The sequence below is a fragment of the Rhincodon typus genome, chromosome 33, assembly GCF_021869965.1.
Source record: "Rhincodon typus isolate 14 chromosome 33, sRhiTyp1.1, whole genome shotgun sequence".
NCBI lineage: Eukaryota > Metazoa > Chordata > Chondrichthyes > Orectolobiformes > Rhincodontidae > Rhincodon > Rhincodon typus.
Genome location: NC_063364.1, coordinates 21689941 through 21711786, shown reverse-complemented (window position 1 = coordinate 21711786; position 21846 = coordinate 21689941). Strand labels below are relative to the sequence as shown.

Genomic DNA, 21846 nt, shown 5'->3' with positions numbered 1-21846 from the left:
TCAGATTTTCCAGCATCTGCAGTTCCTGCCATCTCAGATACTAGATACTTGAGAGAATCATTCTTCACGAAGGAACAAAGTAATATTATGGAAGTCTCACCCATCAACGATTCTTCCATAACCCTGGACATTTTACCTCCTCATTTGAGACTCTGCTCATCCATTTAACTGCATGGATTTACTTACAGAGGAAAGTTGTATCCTTGTTTTGGTCCCATTCTGAATGATTGAGTTTCTCTGGTCATTCTTGCTGCTGGGATATGTTTCCTTATGCCATCATAGAGTCATAGACATCTACAGCACGGAAACAGAACCTTTGGTCCAACATGTCCATGCTGACCAGATATTCTAAGTTAATCTAGTCCCATTTGCCAGAATTTGGCCCATATCCCTCTAAGCACTTCCTATTCATTTACTCATCCAGATGCCTTTTAAATGTTGTAATTGTACCAGCCTCCACCACTTCCTCTGGCAGCTCATTCCATACATGCATCAGCCTTTGTGAAAAAGTTGCTATTTAGGTCCATTTTAAATCTTTCCTCTCTCACCTTAATCCTATGCCCTCAAGTTTTGGACTCCCCTACCCTAGGAAAACGACCTAACTATTCACCCTATCTATGCCCCTCATGATTTTATAGACTTGTATAAGGTCACGCCTCATCCTTTGATGCTCCAGGGAAAATAGCCCCAGTCCATTCAGCTTCTCCCAAGGCTCAAACCCTCCAACCCTGGCAACATCCTTGTAAGTCTTTTCTGGACCCTTTCAAGTTTCACAACATCCTTTCCTATAGCAGGGAGACCAGAATTGAATGCACTATTCCAAAACTGGCCTAACCACTGTCTCGTACAGCTGCAACATGACCTCCCAACTTCAATACTTGATGCACCAACCAATAAAGTCAAGCGTGCCGTATGCCTTCTTCAGTGTTAGGTAAATTAGTTAAAGCTTGAATTTGTAACACAGGTAATCTCTCTCAGTTTTTCTGGGTCTTGATCCTATTCCACCATACTCGTGCCAGTGGAAGAGCATCAGAATTTTCCTGGATGTCACAATAACTTCTCCTTATGCATGTTGTGAAACAGCTGTATTGTGTTCATTAAGTATTCTTCCATGTGCTTTCGATGGGAGCTGAGCAGCCAACAGAACAGAAGTGACTATTTATATGATTGTCTGATCATAAACACTGACCTTTGAGGTAGTTTTTGAAGGATAGATGACAGTGGAATTAATTGATGCATGTGGAAGTGTTATTAACCTCCAGGTTACAGTCGAGTTGGAGGCCACATATTTGACTTTGCTCATGTCAGTCATGGATAGATTAGTTGTCAATGCCTGCCTTGAACTTAGACACATATTCATCTTCCTGCATTTTGGAATATATGTAGCAGAATCAGAAAGATATGACAGAGAACATTATAATGGGGTAGTATGGATAATGTGCTAACAAAAGAATGCTTTGAGCTAATGATTTGGTCAATGTGCCAGGAGAGAGAGACAATAATTTAATTTGCAGCTGACATCAACGTCTTTCAAAGTGTAATAAAGGAACTACTAGTTTAATTCGATCAATGTGAAATAGGAATATTTTCACATAATTTGGCAGCACAATAATGAGTTTTCTTTCAAAGTAATCCTGCATGTAATAGATTGAGGAATGCAGTATTTTGTAAGTACAGAAACATTTTGGTGTAATGCATGATGTGCAAATATATGTAATTTGCTTTTAAGGTCACAAAACACAGTTTTTGTGCTTTCCTCAGATCAATGTGAGGAGCTAATTGTTCTTCAGAGTCTCAGGTCAATTACAGTTTCGAAGAAATTTGGATAAAATGCAACCAGCTGTGTTCTGAGCTCTGGCAATACCCTGTAAATCTCTTGCAGCTGAAGGATAACAATGTGTGCTTCACACGTTATATTAACGTTAACTAAATTAAGTCTTTTAGTGTATTATTCTAAAAATCTGTATTTTCTCTGATTAATTCCTATGGAAACAACAGCTGAGTAATTATTTACAATAGTATCTCATTGTAGTACAGTGGTTAGTACAAGCCAGAGAAGACAAAGCACAGATTGTCCCTCGGAACCAATGCTATTACATGTGTTTTATGCAACAAGATGTATAAGTAACGTTGGAAAATGTTTATCTAATATTTAATTAATTTTGCAATTTACATAAAATACACAGTTTGCAAATACTGCCATTTGATATCAGTGCTTATTTCAGTACCTAATTAATTTTTGAATGTTTAAAAACCAAAATATATATAAGCAGTAAAATACTTAACTGTAAAATTCTCAGCTACACAAAACTCTATGTTTCCTGCAATTATGATCTATGTTTTAACTGAAAAAGTGTTATATCAATATAATTCTGACTGTTATACAGCCTCATATAATTTACAGCTCAAACACAGGCTATTCAACCCAACTGGTCTACATTGGTGTTCATGTTCCACACAAACCTTCTTGTATCTTACTTCGTCTAACCTTTTTAACATATTGTTCTATTCCACACTCTCTCATTTAATACTCTAGCTTCTCTTGAAATACAACTATGCAATTCATCTCAGCTACTCCAAATTCCAAATTCCAAATTCCAAATTCTAACTACACTGTAGGTAAAACAGTTGTTTATTGTGAATACCTTATTGGGATTTTGGTGTTAATCTTATACCGTATTTATAACCTATAGTTTTGGACTCTCACATAAGTGGAAATACTGCCCACTTCCCGAGATAGGTGCAGTCCAACACCACACAAGAAACTCAATATGATTCAGTACTCACTCGAGTGGCTCACCACCCAACAACTTAAATGTGCAATTTCTCCACCACAATGTACAGTGGCAGCACTGTGTTCCATTTACAAGATGTATTACAGAAACTTGCCCCATCTTTATTATGGGATAGTAAGAACTGCAGATGCTGGAGTCAGAGATAATGCAGTGTGGAGCTGGAGGAACACAGCAGGCCAGGCAGCATCAGAGGAGCAGGAAAGTTGATGTTTCGGGTTGGGACCCTTACTTTTCATAATTTTAAACTGTATTACATAACTCTCAGCATCCTCTTTTCCAGTGAGAGAAGCCCCAGCCTCTTCAGTTATAACCTGATGGTTATAACCTCTCAGTTGTTGACCTGCCATAGAAGTTGAGAAAAACTGAACTTAGTAACCTGCTGCCTGTAGTGATGCCAAGTGTGCATATACTGTGCAGTTGTGGATCCCAGAGACTAAGGCAAATTCAGCAGCTTTTTTCGTGGAGCTCTCAAACAACCATTCAGAGCTCCTCAGAATCATCTAAAAGCTAGCTCAAAAGAAAAGCAAGCTCCTAGACTTCTTCCTTGTTTATCTTCACATCCATGTTTTGGTCCTAAACACAAATCATTTACAGATCTCTGAATGATGGATGAAATCCACCCTTTTAAAGTTAGTTTAAAATGGTGCCTATGATTTTAAAATGTATCAAAACTAATATGTTAAAAGTCATTCATAGCTGTTCTTCAAATTTTTTTTTGCAAGGAAATTGCTTTTAATTACTGCTTTGTTTTACATTCACCTTAAAATCTTATGTTGTTCAAACTGCTCTGAGGTTTACTACTATTGTCTTGCTACTGATTTCTCTTTACGTTCTTAATCTTTAGTCTTTGCATCTTCAGCAGGGTGCATATTCATTTAAGTTACTACTCATCCATTCTCCATTGCTGACTGCGCAGAAACAATCAGATTCAAGATTAAGATTACAAGATGATCAGAGGATTAGATAGGGTGGACAGTGGGAGCCTTTTTCCTCAGATGGTGGTGGCTAGCACGAGAGGACATAGCTTTAAATTGAGGGGTGATAGATATAGGACAGATGTCAGAGGTAGGTTCTTTACTCAAAGAGTAGTAAGGGCATGGAATGCCCTGCCTGCAAGAGTAGTAGACTCGCCAACTTTAAAGGCATTTAAACGGTCATTGGATAAACATATGGATGATAATGGAATAGTTTAGGTTAGATGGGCTTCAGGTTGGTTTCACAGGTTGGCGCAACATCGAGGGCTGAAGGGCCTGTACTGTGCTTTAATGTTCTATCTATGTTCTATGTTCTAAGCGATAAGAGAAACAATTAACAAAGCTAACTATATCATAACTAATGCCAGAATGTAATTTGCTGTAGGGTCTAGGCCCGAAACGTCAGCCTCTCTGCTCCTATGATGCTGCTTGGCCTGCTGTGTTCATCCAGCCCTGCACCTTGTTGTCCCTGTAATTTGCTGTAGTTTGGCAAAGGAAATTGTCTGGGCATAAGCCATTCATAAACTTCTTCCCCACTGTTATTAAACTTCTGAATGGACCTCTCAAATTTCAAATCTAATGTTGATGTCGCTTTTCGTGCATCTTCTTTGCATCTGTAACTTTGTATTCCCCACTCTGTTCTAGCATCCTATGATCTTTGTATGGTATGATCTGCCTGTACTGCACGCAAAGCAAAACTTTTCATTGTACAGAGCTACATCTGACAATAATAAATTAATCCAAATCCTCTTTAGTTGGTACAAATAATTCCGAAACAAATAATAACAGGTCACATGAAAGGTTTATAGAGTCGTAGAGTTGAACAGCATGGAAACAAATCCTTCATCCAACTAATCCATGCCAACCAGCTATCCTCTATTAATCTAGTCCCATTTGCCAGCATTTGGCCCATATCCCTCTAAACCCTTCTTATTCATGTACCCATCCAGGTGCCTTTTAAATGTTATAATTGTACCAGACTCCACCACTTCCTTTGGCAGCTCATTTCATACACGCACCACTCTCTGAATGAAAATGTTGTCCCTGTGATCCAATTTAAATCATTTTCCTCTCATCTTAAACCTATGCCATCTAGTTTTGGACTCCCCTACCCTGGGAAAAAGATCTTGGTTTAACTTGCCAGAATAGCAATTATCTGAAACATGAGTGAAACTATCAATAGGATGACAAAGTAAGGGAATGATATCTGTTAGCTTAATGGGAAAAAAAATTCCATTAAATAAGAGAAATAAAAGTATCAATCAGGGACAAGTCAATAAAATTCTCATTATATGGAGTTGTATTTTCAACCTAATGTAGAATGATATTGACTCATAAATGAATTAGTAGTTTGTCGTGAGTATTTGGATCTGTAAAACCCAAGATATTGGACTCAAAATGGAAGCACATTTGAAACCCCAAACCACACTAGACCATCATTAGATATGACTGCAAAAATTACCTGTTCATTCAATGTTCAAATACTATATCTCACTTTAATGTTCAAGAGCTTTATTGTCAACCTCATCCACGGGTTAAAGGAAGGATATTGGACCTAACCTGTTTCATCTGTCTAGAAAGACCATTGGTGGAACATATGGACTTGACACATTTACTTGAAACATTAGATCCTTTTCAACTTAATCCTCAGCTAGGAATATATTTTCCTCTAAGTAAACATAAGGAAAGAAATGTTTTCATGAAGTAATCATAATAGACTAAACAGTTTATCAAATTCACCTTAACTTTACAATAAGAGAAAAGGAAAGTCACCAAAGATATTTTCCCCATATTTTTAGAAAATAGACCAATGAGTATGACTGCCATAACTTTCCAAATACTTTATGATATAAGTCCCTTGTATATTTTTCAATGACACAGTATAAGGATAGATTTCTATCTTGAAAGTAAAATGCAGTATTTTAGATCTTTTGCAAATAATTATTATTGTTTAAATTGCTGTAATGGAAATTAATAAGTAGTATCTTTTTATAGAAAAGCATTCAAGGGATCTCTGAGCACAGGAAAGGAAAACCTATTGTGACATTTTGAGAATTGCAAAAGTTTTACTTTGTCATTTCACAAGCATAAAGATGCAATGTCAATATGGGGTAATTACAATGATGGCTGATGTTTAGGGCTAAATGCCATTGTGACGTGCAGCTTGACTCGGAATATTTCCCAACTTTGGCAGATCCATCTGCCTATAAATGCCCCCTGCATGTACTGTTTTTCCTTTGGAAGCTGTTCTTATAGAACTGCAAAGCAGGTGAATGTTGATGCACGCTGGTAAGAATGTCTGCCTTGGTTCTCTGGGACTTTATCGCAGTTCTGTGAGCTGTGAGTTCTGGCTCTAGTCTACATCCCTCACATCCCCTCACACTCCCAACACTTCCCATGCCACTTCCATGCACCTCCATGACCTCTCTGCATTCTCCTACTTGCCCAGTACGTGCTATAGAACAATTAGCTACATAATGACAATCGGGTGTCTTGGAATAGGCTTTTAAAAAACCCATTCAGAAATTTGCTTTGAAAAAGCTGCTGTTCTTGCAAGTCTATCCAAAAGTGTCAATCAAACAGAATAATTATAATATCAATAGCAGAATCTACACTTCACCTCATACCTCTTCATCTTATCCAAGTAAATAAAATGAATTGAATCAGCTTTATTGTCACATGTACTCAAATGATAACAGCATCATCTTTGGTACAAAGGTGTCTAGGTACAGCTACAAGATCTTAAAAAATAGAGAAATAATAAGTCCAGCATTGCAGAAATGAAAGTTCAGACCAATGGTCTTCCAAACCAGACCACAATGGCACCTAGCCTCCAATCTGCACCAGGCCTCATCTCAAGGTTCATGAGGCTGAAATGAATAGGCATTGAAAATCATCAGGAATAGAATAACTTATTATAATTTCGAAATGATGCCAGTCAATCAAAGCAAATACTCTACTTCAAGAATGAAACATCTGAGCTTATCCATTAGTAAGTGTTGGAGCTCAGCAAATTATTCATTAAGTGGTCATCTGTAAACTCTATCAAATGAAACAGATGACCAGACATCCAATTGGCCAAATTAAATCTGGTTCACATTTACCAACGGCCAATAAAAATGGTCAATTAGTTTAATAAATTATAGCATTGATTAATAAATTTATCAACAGATTACAGTTTTGGTACATAGCCATCTTCACAATACTTTGATTTAATAAATCACTTGTGGGAAGAAGGATTGCAGGATATATGTAAATTCTGTAATCAAGATTCATTTTATTTTTTTCCTGTAGGTCTCAATATATTGGACTTGGCACGTACTGTAAATTGAAAAATGATGCACGAGCTGAAGAGAAACCCATTTTGTTGGCTTATTCTGTGTCTGGTCCTGCAAGGTAAAACTGCTGAATGCTTGAGAGGGAGAGTGAAATATTCATCAGCAATTTACATCTATATTGTCTACCTTAAATCTCAATGTAGCTTAGAGCTGCAGAGGGCAATAAATAAAAACAAGAAAAAACTAATTATTGTTTGGTAGTACTGAACTTGAATATTCCTGAAAAGAAACACATTTTGTCAAAGAGTTTTCTCTTGCACTCAACAGCTCATTTGCAAGAACATTAAAGGGCAACATTATTTTATACTGTTTGAGAAGAGAGTACTGATTGATTGCCAAGTGGACTCTGAATAGTACAGATGTTGTCATGGAGAATACTCCATAGATAATGACTGGGAACAAAAACAAAGTTGCTGGAAAAGCTCACCGGACCTATGATTGTCTTCAGCTCCCGAATAAAGTAACATTTGTGCCCGTTTTACTTCATATTAAAAACTGGCCTCGGAGGAATGGTGCTGTGTATCCTGGAGACTGAGGTTAGTTTGCAGAATTATAGAAGTTTGCTTATGTGCGATGCGCCCAATCTCAGAACAGGAATTGAAGTATAACTACAGGTTGGATTTCTAGGACTTTGATGGACACAGGTGTTAGATATTGGATTACAAAACTGATTTTGATTGGACGAGCATGTCAATGATTTATCACAGTATGATGTGTTCGTTACATTTGGCTCATGTTTCAGTTTGTGACAACATTAAAAAATGTCAAATAGCTTTCTTTGCAGCAAATAGGCTCTGCACTTGCCTCTCTGTGGAATTATCACTTCCTGTCTCTACCTCACTTACTCTCTTGCAAAAGCCTCCTAAAAAACAAACTGAGAGGTCATTCAAAAGAGAAAAATTGCAGGTCCACAGGGAAAGTGTTGGGCTGGGAGCAATGGGACTAATTGGACAGTTTCATCAAAGAAATGACTCAAGGGTCACCGGACCCGAAACATTAACTCTGTTTTCTCCTTCACAGATGCTGCCAGACCTGCTGAGCTTTTCCAGCAACTTTGTTTTTGTTCCTGATCTACAGCATCCGCAGCTCTTTCGGTTTTTATTTAGATAATGACTGGGTGTCAATTGCCAAACTTTGTTTGATTTTAATTTAAAGTAGGCAATTTGACTCTGATTAATTGACGCTTTCCCTGAGGAAAGAACGAGATAATTGCTGTCACCTACTTTGTTAAAATTGAAATTGACACAATGTGTGAACATGTTCTTTCTGTCTGCAGCTTGTTGAGCTTGGCAGTTAACTGTCGGCTGTTGTCTAATAGTTGCAGTCTCCCTGTCAATGCCTCGACCAATCAGAATCCATTTGCCAACCAGTTAGCACTCTCTTCTCATACCCTATTAATGTTAATCCCTGTTGCTTTGGTATTCCTGCAAATTGTTTTGTTGAGTGCAAGACAAAAAAGCTTCAACATAATGCGTCGTTTTTCAGCAATACTTAATAATAGGAAGAAAAGAGCCGGGACAGATGAATATGTTTTCTAATAGAATCTTACAGCACAAAGGAGATGCCTCAGCCCATTCTGCTTGAGTCATTTCTTTGATGAAACTGTCTAATTAGTCCCGTTGCCCCTAGCCCAACATTTTCCCTGTGGACCTGCAATTTTTCTCTTTTGAATGACCTCTCAGTTTGTTTTTTAGGAGGCTTTTGCAAGAGAGTAAGTGAGGTAGAGACAGGAAGTGATAATTCCACAGAGAGGCAAGTGCAGAGCCTATTTGCTGCAAAGAAAGCTATTTGACATTTTTTAATGTTGTCACAAACTGAAACATGAGCCAAACGTAACGAACACATCATACTGTGATAAATCATTGACACGCTCGTCCAATCAAAATCAGTTTTGTAATCCAATATCTAACACCTGTGTCCATCAAAGTCATAGAAATCCAACCTGTAGTTATACTTCAGTTCCTGTTCTGAGATTGGGCGCATCGCACATAAGCAAACTTCCATAATTCTGCAAACTAACCTCAGTCTCCAGGATACACAGCACCGTTCCTCCGAGGCCAGTTTTTAATATGAAGTAAAACGGGCACAAATGTTACTTTATTCGGAAACTGAAGACAATCATATTAGTGTTTCACACTTCTCCGATGATCCTGTTGGCCTTCCTTTGGATAAACGTATGGATGATAATGGAATAGTGTAGGTTAGATGGGCTTCAGATTGGTTTCACAGGTCGGCACAACATCGAGGGCCGAAGGGCCTGTACTGCGCTGTAATGTTCTAAATGTTACAATGAGATGTATCAGCGAGATGTGTGTGAGCTGGTGTAAAGTTGGAATGTGAGATAGGGAATGGAAGTCTTGAATTGTGTCAATTCAGTATGTTCTGATGTCAAATCGTGACCTGAGTCATGGAATAAAGAGTTACTTTTTATGCCAATTGTTGCAAAAAACTTTGTGTCAAAAAAAATTATAATGTAACCACAACTAAGATAACAGATGCATTTTGCCTGTATTTTGCGATCTGAGATTAAGTCAGTCTGTCTGCATTCTTGATGTGATTTAATGCTTAGTTGAGCTTCCATCCTGATGTTTGTGCTACCCCTAAGACTAAATACTTCCACCTCCATAAGATTGCTTGACTTTTCAGCTCATCTGCTGCTGAAATTCTCTTCCATTTGTTTGTCACATCTGGACCTGACTATTTCAACACACTGCGACTGGTCTCCCATGATCTACCTGCTGTAAATTTGAGGTCATTTAAACACTGCTGCCCACGTCTGAACTTGTAGCATGTCCAGTTTCCCTATCAGCACAGCTCGCTGAACTACATTGGTACCTACTCAAGGAACGTCTTGATTTTAAAATTTTCAGCTCCTTTCATGGCCTTACCCTCCCCTTCCTGTATTCTTCTCCAACCCCTCAATCCTCCAAGAAATCGTTACTCCTCTCATTCAAGTTCTTGTTCGTTGCAAATCATAATTGTTCCATCATTGGTGGCAGTGCCCCTTATTGCCTAGACCCCAAACCTTGGAATTTTCTCCCTAAGCAGCTCCCTTCCCACCTTTAAGGCCAACTCTTTGACCACACTTTTGGCTGACTGACAATATCTTCCGTGTGATTTGGTTTTAAACCCTGTTTTGTAATAGACGTGTGAAATGCCTTCATTACATTAAAAGTGCTATAGAAATATAAGTTGTTGTACCCCAGTAGTGACAAACACCAACATGTTCATCACTATTGGGAAGTGGAACTATATATTTCCAGTGCTACACACATATATGTAGGGGCCTGTACTTGGGGCTGATTACAGAATCACAGAAGTATTATGGTGCAGAAAGAGGCCATTTGGCCCATTGTGTCTGCACCAGCTCTTCCAACAAGCGTCATTACCTAATGCCAATCTCCTGCTTTCTCCCCATACCCTTGTACATTGATTCTATTCACAAATATCATCTATTACCCTGTTGAATACCTCAACTGAACAGCATTGATTGCCCACAGGTTACACTGCCTTTCACACTTTTTTTAGAACAGATATATTAGGAGATGGAGTGCCTGCTTTGGAGCACTTCACCCTACTAGGCCAATCACTGAAGGGATGAATAGCAGAGGTGGCTGTTGCTGTGGAGTTAATAAAGGAAATAAATAAACAAAGCACTCTTGTTTTTCCACTGCTTTCTTTCAACACAGTGGACAATTTTGTTTAATTTGCTAAAATAAAAACAATTGTATCTGTCATGAAACGTTTTGCCAACACATCTGGTTGTAAGAGGCACAACTCACATTAACTCACTCCAGCATGGAGATGGATGACAATATGAACCTTGATTTGTACTATTCTAAAATATCTATGGAGGAAATCATTAGCTGGTTTAATTTTGTCGGCTATCCCTCTGAATTGCATTGTCTCATGTAAATCTACTCACAGAGGCCATCTATGTACTTTGCAATTAAAGACCATGGTGTCTCACTCTTTTGAGAAATGAGAGCAGATTGTAGCAGTGTCGTACCCACATTCACTCCAAAGATGATTGTGCATTAATAAATGAACAAAGCTTTGATGAAATGTTATTGCAGAAATTATATTTAAGCAGAGAGTGGTGTGATAAATATGTAATCTAATAGTGTTGGTTCATTAAACTAGAGACTGAAAGAAGTTTTTACTTCTAAACCATCTACTCAATCATGTTAGTTCTAAAAGTGAATTCCAGTCACAGTTGCAAAGTTATTTGCATGGAATCTGAACTTTACAACCACAGGCAAATAAAACTTTGATATTCAATATGTTAGTCATAATTGGGTAGAGGTCAGATAAAATGGAACAGCTCTGAAAGAATAGCACAGTTTAAAACATTCATGAATATTTAAACCTGAAAAATCTGGTATTCCCCTGTTAAAACAACACAGCTAATAAGGAGAAAGCAAGAACTGCAGATGCTGGAGTCAGAGATAATAAAGTGTGGAGCTGGAGGAACACAGCAGGTCAGGCAGCATCAAAGGAGTAGGAAAGTTGATGTTTCGGATCGGGACCTTTCTTCAGAAAACTAATAAGGAAATGGTATTTATCCTGAGGTCGGGAAGCTAATTTTTCAGAAACCATTTTACATTTCCAGCCAGGTAGAAGGAATAATTGGTTAATATTGGAAGGAAGGAATGTACAGTGCATCTAGAGATAGTTGAAAATATATCGTTGAAAAGAGAGAAGCTTCCTTTATGTCTTGCACTCATCAGGATAAGTGCAAAAATGCCAAATGTGCTGAGGAGTCAAGGTGAAAACACTTGCAACACGTCTCCCTTTTCAACAACATTCCAGTTCTCTACTACCAAGTGACAGCTCATGTTCTGATTCTACATGTTTAACCTAAATAAGGGTGTGTCAAGCAAAGGTGTTTGTGTAATGGCACAGATCGCAGTATCTTAATCAAACAACTTTGCAGAAACTGAAAAGTAGTGTGCAAAATATGACGTGCATGGGGATTAGCAAATTGCAGATCAATAGAGTGAAGAAGATGGGTGCCCATTAAGAGGCTAAGATTTTGATGTATCTGTTTTAGCTGCCTAATGCCACATGGCTGGGTGTAAAACATCAGCTTAAAATCGCTGAAATATTAAGTGGCAGCTATTGCTGTCAGCAGCTAATCATGGGACCTGAGAGGTTAAACTCACGTAAAACCATTTGAAAGGTACATTTCTTTCTGAACAACAATCATGAGTTTTGTTTAAAAATAGTACCCTTTGAATATTTATTAGATTGCGTTTTCATGAAATTCTAGATAAAAAAAAATCCTACAAGATTTGGTTTGAGCTGGTTTTAAAGTGTGTCAAATTTTAGAGATCCCCAGTCATTGCTTCACCAGCTATCCTTTCCTTTGGCTGAACTTTCAGTAATTAATTGGATTTTTGTTACATTCAGCCAATGATTGCAATGATGACTCACTCGTTTGGAAAAAATTAAGATTGTTAGAATCTGAGTAAAACAGAGGTAGAAGTAAAGTCACCTCTGTCCTACTGTGTCCTAAAGTTTAATGGTAAAAGTCAATGGATTATGAATTAACCAGCGGCTTTATCTGTTACATCACATTACCATTAATAGATATTGATGGTGGAAATTCAGGCAGCGCTGTTGCTGTAGGAAGGACAGTGGAGCAGATCTTCCTGAAAGTAGGGTTAATATTTTAATCTGGCAGGCAATCATGCCAGGAATGGCACTCCAGGGATCCCCAGCCAGCTTTCATTCTCGGATTTCAGAGTGGCTCCCTGAACCGCAAACAAGGTACATTGGCTGAAACCAGTGGAGCATTTGCTTCCCTTCAAAAGGCACTCCAACAAGGCTGGGCCATGTTTAGAATGGTATTAAATCACAAATGAGTGATTGCAGCCAGACATTTTCTCTGAACTGTCCACTTGTGTCTCAGAACGGGACTAGCATCTACATCCTGTAGGAACTGGGACAGCTGGGTTTAACAGCAACATTGATCGATGAATTGCTGGGGGTGTCCTCAGATGTTCTTCCAACTCGATGTCGAGGGAATACATGGAGAATTTTTTTTTAATTTGCTCATGGGATGTGGGACTTACTGGCTGGCCAGCATTTATTGCCCATTCTTGGTCTCCCCTTGAGAAGAAGGTGGTGAGCTGCCTTTTGAACTGCTGCAGTCCACCTGCTGTAGGTGGACCCACAATACTCTTAGAGAGGGAATTCCAGGATTTTGACCCTACGACAGTGAAGGAATGGCAATATATTTCCATGTCAGGATAGTGAGTAGCTTGGAGGAGAACTTGCAGGTGGTGGTGTTCCAGGTGGAATATCTGCTGCCCTTGTCCTCCTAGATGGAAGTGGTTGTGGGTTTAGAAGGTGCTGTCTGTCAAAGGATCTTTGGTGAATTTCTGCAGTGCATCTTGTGTCTTATAGTGCCCAAAGTCCTATGTCAGAATGTCAGTTGCCTGATCCAGGAGATGGAAACACTTATTGTGTTTCCTGGCATCTGAATACTTCCCCATCTCATGGTGCTCCAATGCTGAAGTACTGTCCCAAGAAAAGATGGAAATCCTGACTGGGAATGTCGTGGGCCGGATTAATCATTTGAATGAATGCTGTCCTATTGGATAAAATAATCATGCTCAGTTCTTTTTCAAACTGTTGTGCAGTTTACAGCAAAAAGATCATGACACTTTTTTATGCTTGTGCTAAAACCCTTACAGGAATGGAAAGTTTTATAATAAAGAGTTCTGACAATCAATGCTTGGAAGCGTATTTGGAGAGTGATCGGGTAGTGATGGACAGTTGTAATCCAGACTCGCAGCTCCAAGACTGGGCATGGAAACAAAAGCGGTTTATCAATCAGGGCACACAGAGGTGTCTTTCTGCAGACCAGACTCTCCTTGTTCAGACTGCAGCTTGTGCGAATGTGGCCAACCTAAAGTGGTTGTGCCGCAAACATCGACTTATCCACACGGCCACATCCATGTTTCTGATCGCTGACGGAAACGTGGTGTCCATTTCCGAAGAAAGAAAAAAAAATTCCAGGTGGAGCTCAACAAACGACACAGGCATTTGTGAGATGCTTTTGCAGAGTAAGACTGAACAGAACAGATCTTGAACTACACAGCATAGAAATTCAGATTTTATATGTTACTTTCATTTCTGATGCTACCAGCATAGCAACTGATCAATCAACTTCCTAGAAAACATTAAGCTGTAGAAACCTATTGCACAGAAGGAGACCACTCCACCCATAATGGCTCTTTGAACAAACAGTTTGTGATGAATTTCACATTTTTATTTTTTGGAATGCAACCTGATTGGGATTAAAGGATCGTGAGTGGTGTGAAATGATTTGGTTATTTAGCAGTAATGAAATTGATGAAAGACAGTTTCCATTCATTATCAGCTTCATTATCTGTTACTGTTTGAGGTTCTGTTGTGCCATTTTTTTTTGATTCAACAGTTTCAGTAAGCTGATAGCGATGTTGTGATTGAAAAGCAGAGAAGTGACAGGGCAGAACTCAGAAATCAAATATATTTACAAAATTTAGTTTTAAAATAGCAACCGTGATTTGATTAGACGGCCACTGAGTGATCATATACAATTCATTAATTCTGTCCACAAACTGACAGGCACAATGTGTGCTTGCAATGCAATTGAATGGAGCTGTACCCCGTGGGTGGTAAGTCACACTCACATCAAATGTTCATGGAGTTCTTTCATCTCAACAGTCTTAAGAGTCCAGAAAGAACTAAAGAACTGCAGAAAGACCATTGCTCCAGAAAGTGAAACTGAAGCCTGAATTTGAAGCCAGTCATTTCTCTTTCCTATTTGTTTGGTCGTCTAGGCGTGCCTCATGCAGTAATATCATTCAACACAGGCTTGGCGTTCTACTGAGTTTCATACCAATGGTGCCATCATCAAGTAAACCATTCAGGTTCCAGGCAGTTGTAAAAACAAAGTATGTGCCCCCAACACAGAAATGGCTCCCATAATCCACCTGCACAGTTGCCCCCATGATGTCATGGCAATGTAACACAACACTGAAACCAGTACTATAGTAAGTTTCATGAAAACTCAGCAACAATTATAATCAGTCTGTAACAAACAAAACACAGAAATTGCTGGAGAAACTCTGCAGCATCTATGGAGAGAAAATGGTTCATGTTTTGAGTCCAGTGATCCTTCTTCAGAACCCTTCTGGTGAATGGTCACATGGACTCAAAACACTAAATCTGTTTCTCTCTCCACAGATGTTACCAGGCTTGCTGAGTTTCTCTTGCAATTTCTGTATTTATTTATTTCCAATCTCCAGCATTCACAGTTCTTTGTTTCAGAATCAGTCTGTGCATTTTTTTTCTTGCTGGGACAGTCTCTCGTTTCAAATGAATAGGGAGCTAATTAATTGCTAGACAACATTGCACTGCACCTGTACATGGAGGCCAGGCTATTTAATAATCATGAGAAGTGCCAATTTGCAAAGAATTTTACAGTTGAGATAACAAGGTGTAGAGCTGGATGAACACAGCAGGCCAAGCAGCATCAGAGGAGCAGGAAAGCTGACGTTTCGGGCCTAGATCCTTCTTCAGAAATGGGGGAGGGGAAGGGGGTTCTGAAATAAATAGGGAGAGAGGGGGAGGCAGATAGAAGATGGATAGAGGAGAAGATAGGTGGAGAGGAGACAGACAGGTCAAAGAGGCGGAGATGGAGCCAGTAAAGGTGAGTGTAGGTGGGGAGTTAGGGAGGGGATAGGTCAGTTCAAGGAGGACGGACAGGTCAAGGGCGTGGGATGAGGTTAGTAGGTAGGAGATGGGGGTGGGGTTTGAAGTGGGAGGAGGGGATAGGTGGGAGGAAGGACAGGTTAGGGAGGCGGGGACAAGCTGGACTGGTTTTGGGATGCGGTAGGGGGAGGGGAGATTTTGAAGCTTGTGAAGTCCACATTGATACCATTGGGCTGCAGGGTTCCCGAGCGGAATATGAGGTGCTGTACCTGCAACCTTCGGGTGGCAGCATTGTGGCACTGCAGGAGGCCCAGGATGGACATGTCATCTGAGGAATGGGAGGGGGAGTTGAAATGGTTCGCGACTGGGAGGTGCAGTTGTTTAGAGCATAGGTGTTCTGCAAAGCGGTCCCCAAGCCTCCGCTTGGTTTCCCCGATGTAGGGAACAGTGGATACAGTATACCACATTAGCAGATGTGCAGGTGAACATCTGCTTGATGCGGAAAGTCTTCTTGGGGCCTGGGATGGGGTTGAGGGGGGAGGTGTAGGGGCAGGTGTAGCACTTCTTGCGGATGCAGGGAAAGTGCCGGGTGTGGTGGAGCTGGAGAGGAGTGTGGAGCGGATCGGGGAGTCACGGAGAGTGTGGTCCCTCCGGAAAGCAGATAAGGGTGCGGAGGGAAAAATGTCTTTAGTGGTGGGGTCGGTTTGCAGATGGCGGAAGTGTCGGAGGATGGTGCATTGGATGATGTGTTTTCTGAGCTCTTACAACCAGTTTAGAATCTAACATAGGAAATTGTTGTGGTCTGGTTGTTTCTTTCCTGTTTGGAACAAATTTCAGTGGAACAGATTTGGTTCTTTTTGCAACATTCAGTCTGGTGTAACTTTATCTCCTTTCACTTTCACAGACTGTGACACCCGACCTCAAGGTGGCGCTGCTCATAATTGCAGCCTCTAACAAAAAGTGAGCTGCATTTGTATTGCCCCTTTTGTCATTGTCACAGCCTCAGGAATATCCTCGAGTACTTTACACCTAATGGAGTACTTTTTGAAGTGAGATCTCCAATTTAATTTAAGAAAAGCAGCAACCTATTTGCAAGTAGCACACAAACCACAAAGTGATTATATGATAATCTGATTTCTAGTGACGTGGAGGATAAGCATTACACCACAATAATAAGGAGAACTCCCTGTCCCCTCTTTGAAAACGTGGTGGGAAATATTTTGCCTTTCATCTGATAGGGCAGTTAGGTCCTTATTTTAACATTTCATCGATTGAAAGCGCACCTGACTATATAGCATTTCCTCGTACAGCAAAGGTTTGTAAGCCTACATTTTGTCCTCCAGTTTACATACGAACATGACATTCAATAAAATCATGGTCCATTACAAATTCCACATTTCCAACTACCCTTGGTTACCTTTGACTCCCCTGTGGAACAAGAATCTATCTGCCTTGGCCTTAAAAATATTTAATGACCCTACCTTCACTGCTTTCTGATGTAGAAAGTTCAAAAGTCGCACAACCCTTTGTGAGAAAAATAGTTCCCGTCATATCTGTGCAAAAGGCAACTTTTACTTTCAAAACAGTGCCCCCTAGTTCTGGATTGACCCATAGAGGAAACATGTTTCCACTTCTCCCTTATCAAAACCAATCAAGGGTTTATACTCTTCAGACAATTCACTCCTCACTCTTCTAAACTCCACTGAGAACATGCTGAACCAGTCCAACCTATTGTCATAGGATAGCCTGTTAATTTCTGGGATCAATCTAGTAAACCTCTCTGAATCACCTCCAATTCATTATGTCCTTCCTTAAATAGGGCGACCGAAACTGCACACAGTATTCAAAATATGGCTTTACCAATGCTCTGTATAACTAAAGTGTAACATCCTTTTACGTTCAATTCCTTTCATAGTAAAAGATAGCATTCCATTAGTCTTCTTCATAACCTTGCTGGAGTTTCTGAAACAGGACTTAAACCCACTCATTTCTGTTTCAGGCATGCAAGTTTTTACACATTGAGTCGCAGTTGATGCATAGTGGCAATTGATTTGCAAAGGGTGGGGTTGTAGATTTAGGCTTTTAGTAAGCATAAAGCCCTAGTGAATATTTTCTAATCTCACTGAACAGGAAACCCAGAGACAACATCAGCAAAGACTCAAATGTTACCAGCGCAATTTGAAGAAAGCCTTGATGGGGTCATCAGCGATGTGAGACAGAATAACACCCAAGTGGAAGAAACTACCACAGAGAAACAACAACCTTATCCAATGGAAGACTGTATGTGGTGTTCCTCATTTTTCTCATTTTAATATATGTTACTTTGTGTGGAAAGAGCTTGCACTGAAGAGCTGGTGAATGATGTATGATTAATACTGTTCAAATTTGCTGATCCAGGCCATTTAAGATAACTTCAAAGGCTTAAGAAGGAATGTTCATGGAGGTAATTCTTTTTCCAGTAAATTAACCTGATTCCATCTACAGTTTCTAAAACTTTTACGACATTAAGAGCTGTTGCCACACTATAAGTAATAGATCTGAGAATGGCACCAGCTGAGTTTGGCTCAGGGATGACTTCTCGAAATTATATGATTGGCTTTGTGCCACATCATTGCCCAGTGCAAACAGGCCTCTGCACATGGAGTTGTTTGCATACATGGACAAAATTCCAGTCAGGCACCTGGGCATTGATTTAACATTAGTGTCAACAGATCCTGTGAACTTTCCCTGACAGCAGGTTAATTTTCCCTTCCTATTCTCATGGGTTTTCTCCCCCCTCTCTTCCTCAATGATTCCTGGAATAGGAGTCCCCATACCCACCTACACGCCCCTCCCCGCATCATTGGATCACCCATCTCCAGGTGAAACATCTAAAAATCAATTAATGATTTAAACATAACAATGTTTTGCAGTTAATGGGCTCTCGGTCTCAATTGAGCATTTGTTCTTGCCATTGACTATGATTGTTTGATCTTGTGCACACGTCATTCGTCAGTCTATCCATCAGGCTGGGGGATTGTAAAAATGAAAATACACTGAGCTGTAGCAGACAAGCCAATATTTGCAAGGGGAAGGTAGGGTTAACTTTTCAGGTGGCTATGCCTTGTCAGAATTGATAACATGTCTGTTCTCTTTCATTCTTTTTCACTTTCATATCCCAGGACAAAATCCATCATGTTGTAGGCACTGATCACAAGTTGTTATGCAGTTCTGTAAGGCAGTGTAAGGAGGCTTCCTTCAGAGATAATGCTGTTCAGCAAAGTAACTCTTACCTCTACAGCAGGAACATTTACTGCAGAATGCTCTAAGCTGCCTGTTACCTTCTGATGACGTATTCATAACTCACATCAACAAAAGAGGTGCAGCTTTGTGTCAAATGTCAGTTCACTAGAAGGTGAGCTATTTGACACACAATATTATTTAATGGGCAGAATTTTCTTTTTTTTCAGCCAAATCTATGAGGCAAGAGAAATGAGGCTGTGTAGGTGAAAATTCATAGAATCATAGAATCCCTACAGTGTGGAAGCAGGCCATTCACCCCTTTGAATCTATACCACCCCTCAGAAGAGCATCCCATCCTGACCCACCCTCTGTCCCTGCATTCCCACCCTAGACGCTATGGGCAATTTAGCATGGCCAATTCACCTAAGCTGCACATCTTTGGACTGTGGGAGGAAACCAGGGCACCCAGAGGAAACCTGCACAGACACGGGGAAAATGCGCAAACTTCACAGTCACCCGAGGGTGGAATCAAACCCGGGTCCCTGGCGCTGTGAGGCAGCAGTGCTAACCACTGAGCCACCGTGCCGCCCCTAAAATTTATAATTTTAAAAGTTAGGAAAAATGATTGTTATTTATAATGACATTTCTAGGGATGTCATTAAAGCAAACAGCACAAATAAGGTGACCATCTCTTGCAGAAATGAAGGATTTATTTCCATTATTCATTCTGGAGAATAGGTTGTCATTTGCAGAGGCATTATTTTTTGTCCATTTCAAGTTATCCTGAGAAGGTGGTGATAGTCCAGCTTGATCAACCACCTCTAAGAGGAGTTAAAGCACATCCATGACAGGCTGGCGTCACCTATTGGCCAGTGAAGGTAAGGACAGCAGGTTTCCTTCCATAAATTGGAATTGGAATCTATTTTCCTTCGAATTATCAGTCCAGTGATATAGCCATATGCTGCTGTAACAGGAAGAAGATACTCAACCAAAGTTAGAGATTTGTTTTGACTTTGATCTGAGTTATTATTGTCACATGTAGTAAGATACAGTGAAAAGTATCATTTTGCATGCTAACCAGATAAAACTCATACTTTATATAAGTACATCAGGATAACAGAGCAGAATATACTGTTACAGCTACAGAGAAGGTACAGAGAATATATGAGAGACCCATTTATAAATCTAACTACAGCAGGGAAGAAGCTGTTCTTGAAGCTGTTGGTATGTGTTTTCAAATTTTTGTGTCTTCTGCCCGATGGAAGAGGGTGGAAGCATGTAAAATTAAGGTGAGAAGAGCCTTTGATTATGTTAGCTGCTTTCCCAAGGCAGCAGGAAGTGTAGATGGAGTCAATGGAAGGAAGGCTGGTTTGTGTGATGGATTGGGCTGTGTTTACAACTCTGTGTAATTTTTTGCGGTATTGGGCAAAGCAGTTGTCATTATCAAGCTGTGATGCATTCGGATAGGATGGTGCATCTATAAAAATTGGTAAGAGTCATTGTGGACATGCCAAGTTTCCTTAGCCTTCTGAGGAAGTAGAGGTGTTGTTGTGGTTTCGTGACTGTAGCATTTACATGGATGGACCAAGACAGATTGTTGGTGATATTTATTCCTAAGAACTTGAAGCTCTTGACTCCACCTCAGCACCATTGATCCAGACAGGGGTGTGCCCTCCACTCTGCTTCCTGAAGTCAATGACCAGCTCCTTCATTTTGCTGACATTGAGGGAGAGATTGTTGTCTTTACACCAGACCACTAAGATCTATCTCTTTCTTGTATTCTGTCTGATATTCCTTTATGTTCCACAAATCTCTTTCTTGCTTTCAAACAGCACTGTTAGCAGTGTTATCAATATGAGGATATGGTTCATAGGTCTGAGTAAATACATTTGATATAATATCAGCATTCAGTTAAAGTTAGAAATGCATCAGCATCTGACAAGAGAGAACAGAGTCATCCATTGGGTGAATCAGAAAGGTAAGTCGATCTCCAAATAGAATGGACAAGATGAGGGAGTGGAGGAGGTTGGAGAGACAGAAAGGGTTTCATCGCTGCTGCTTTCTTGTGTGATTTTTACCAGATTGTCTGGCTATTTTCATGTCTTTACGTTACTTCTATATCAGCCTCTGGTCTTCATTTCTAACACATTTTTAAAAATCTGCTTGTAGCTTTTCTCATTAATTCTTTGTGGCTGAACTTGACATTTGGTATGCTTGTCATTATTGGTCAGTGCATTGAGTATAGGAGTTGGGAAGTCACATTGCGGCTATACAGGACATTTGTATTAGGCCTCTTCTGGAATACTGCATTCAGTTCTGGTCTCCCTGCTATAGGAAGGATGTTGTGAAACTTGAAAGGGTTCAGAAAAGATTTACAAGAATGTTGCTGGGTTTGGAAGGTTTAAGCTGTAGGGAGAGGCTGAATGAGCTGAAGGGTAGCATTGGTGGCTGAGGGGTGGCCCTAGAGAAGTTTATAAAATAACAAGGGGCCTGATTTTTCCCCAGGATAGGGGAGCCCAAAACTAGAGGGCAAAGGTTTAAGGTGAAAGGGGAAAGGGGAAAGATTTAAAAGGGACCTAAGGGGCAACTTTTTTATGCAGAGGATGGTGTGTGTATGGAATGAGCTGCCAGAGGAAGTGGTGAAAGCTGGCAACATTTAAAAGGCAGGGTTAGTAGGAACTGCAGATGCTGGAGAATCCGAGACAACAAGGTGCAGGGCTGGATGAACACAGCAGGCCAAGCAGCATCATAGGAGCAGAGAGGTTGACGTTTCGGGCCTAGACCCTTCATCAGAAAAGCTTTTCTGATGAA

General features: G+C 40.0%; 1 protein-coding gene across 5 annotated transcripts in view; it reads left to right on the top strand.

Annotated features, from left to right (window-relative positions):
- Window positions 1-21846, top strand: part of si:cabz01068815.1 (solute carrier family 51 subunit beta) — a 50391-nt gene that overhangs the window by 19602 nt on the left and 8943 nt on the right. For 3 of the 5 annotated variants that reach the window (XM_048615794.1, XM_048615796.1, XM_020534144.2), the window contains exons 2-4: window positions 7064-7165; window positions 13809-14180; window positions 17944-18093. In XM_048615794.1, the coding sequence (XP_048471751.1) occupies window positions 7105-7165; window positions 13809-14180; window positions 17944-18093 (583 nt within the window). In that variant the 5' untranslated portion in view covers window positions 7064-7104. The remainder of the gene's footprint in view (window positions 1-7063; window positions 7166-13808; window positions 14181-17943; window positions 18094-21846) is intronic. The other 2 variants (XM_048615798.1, XM_048615797.1) reach the window with 1 other exon arrangement.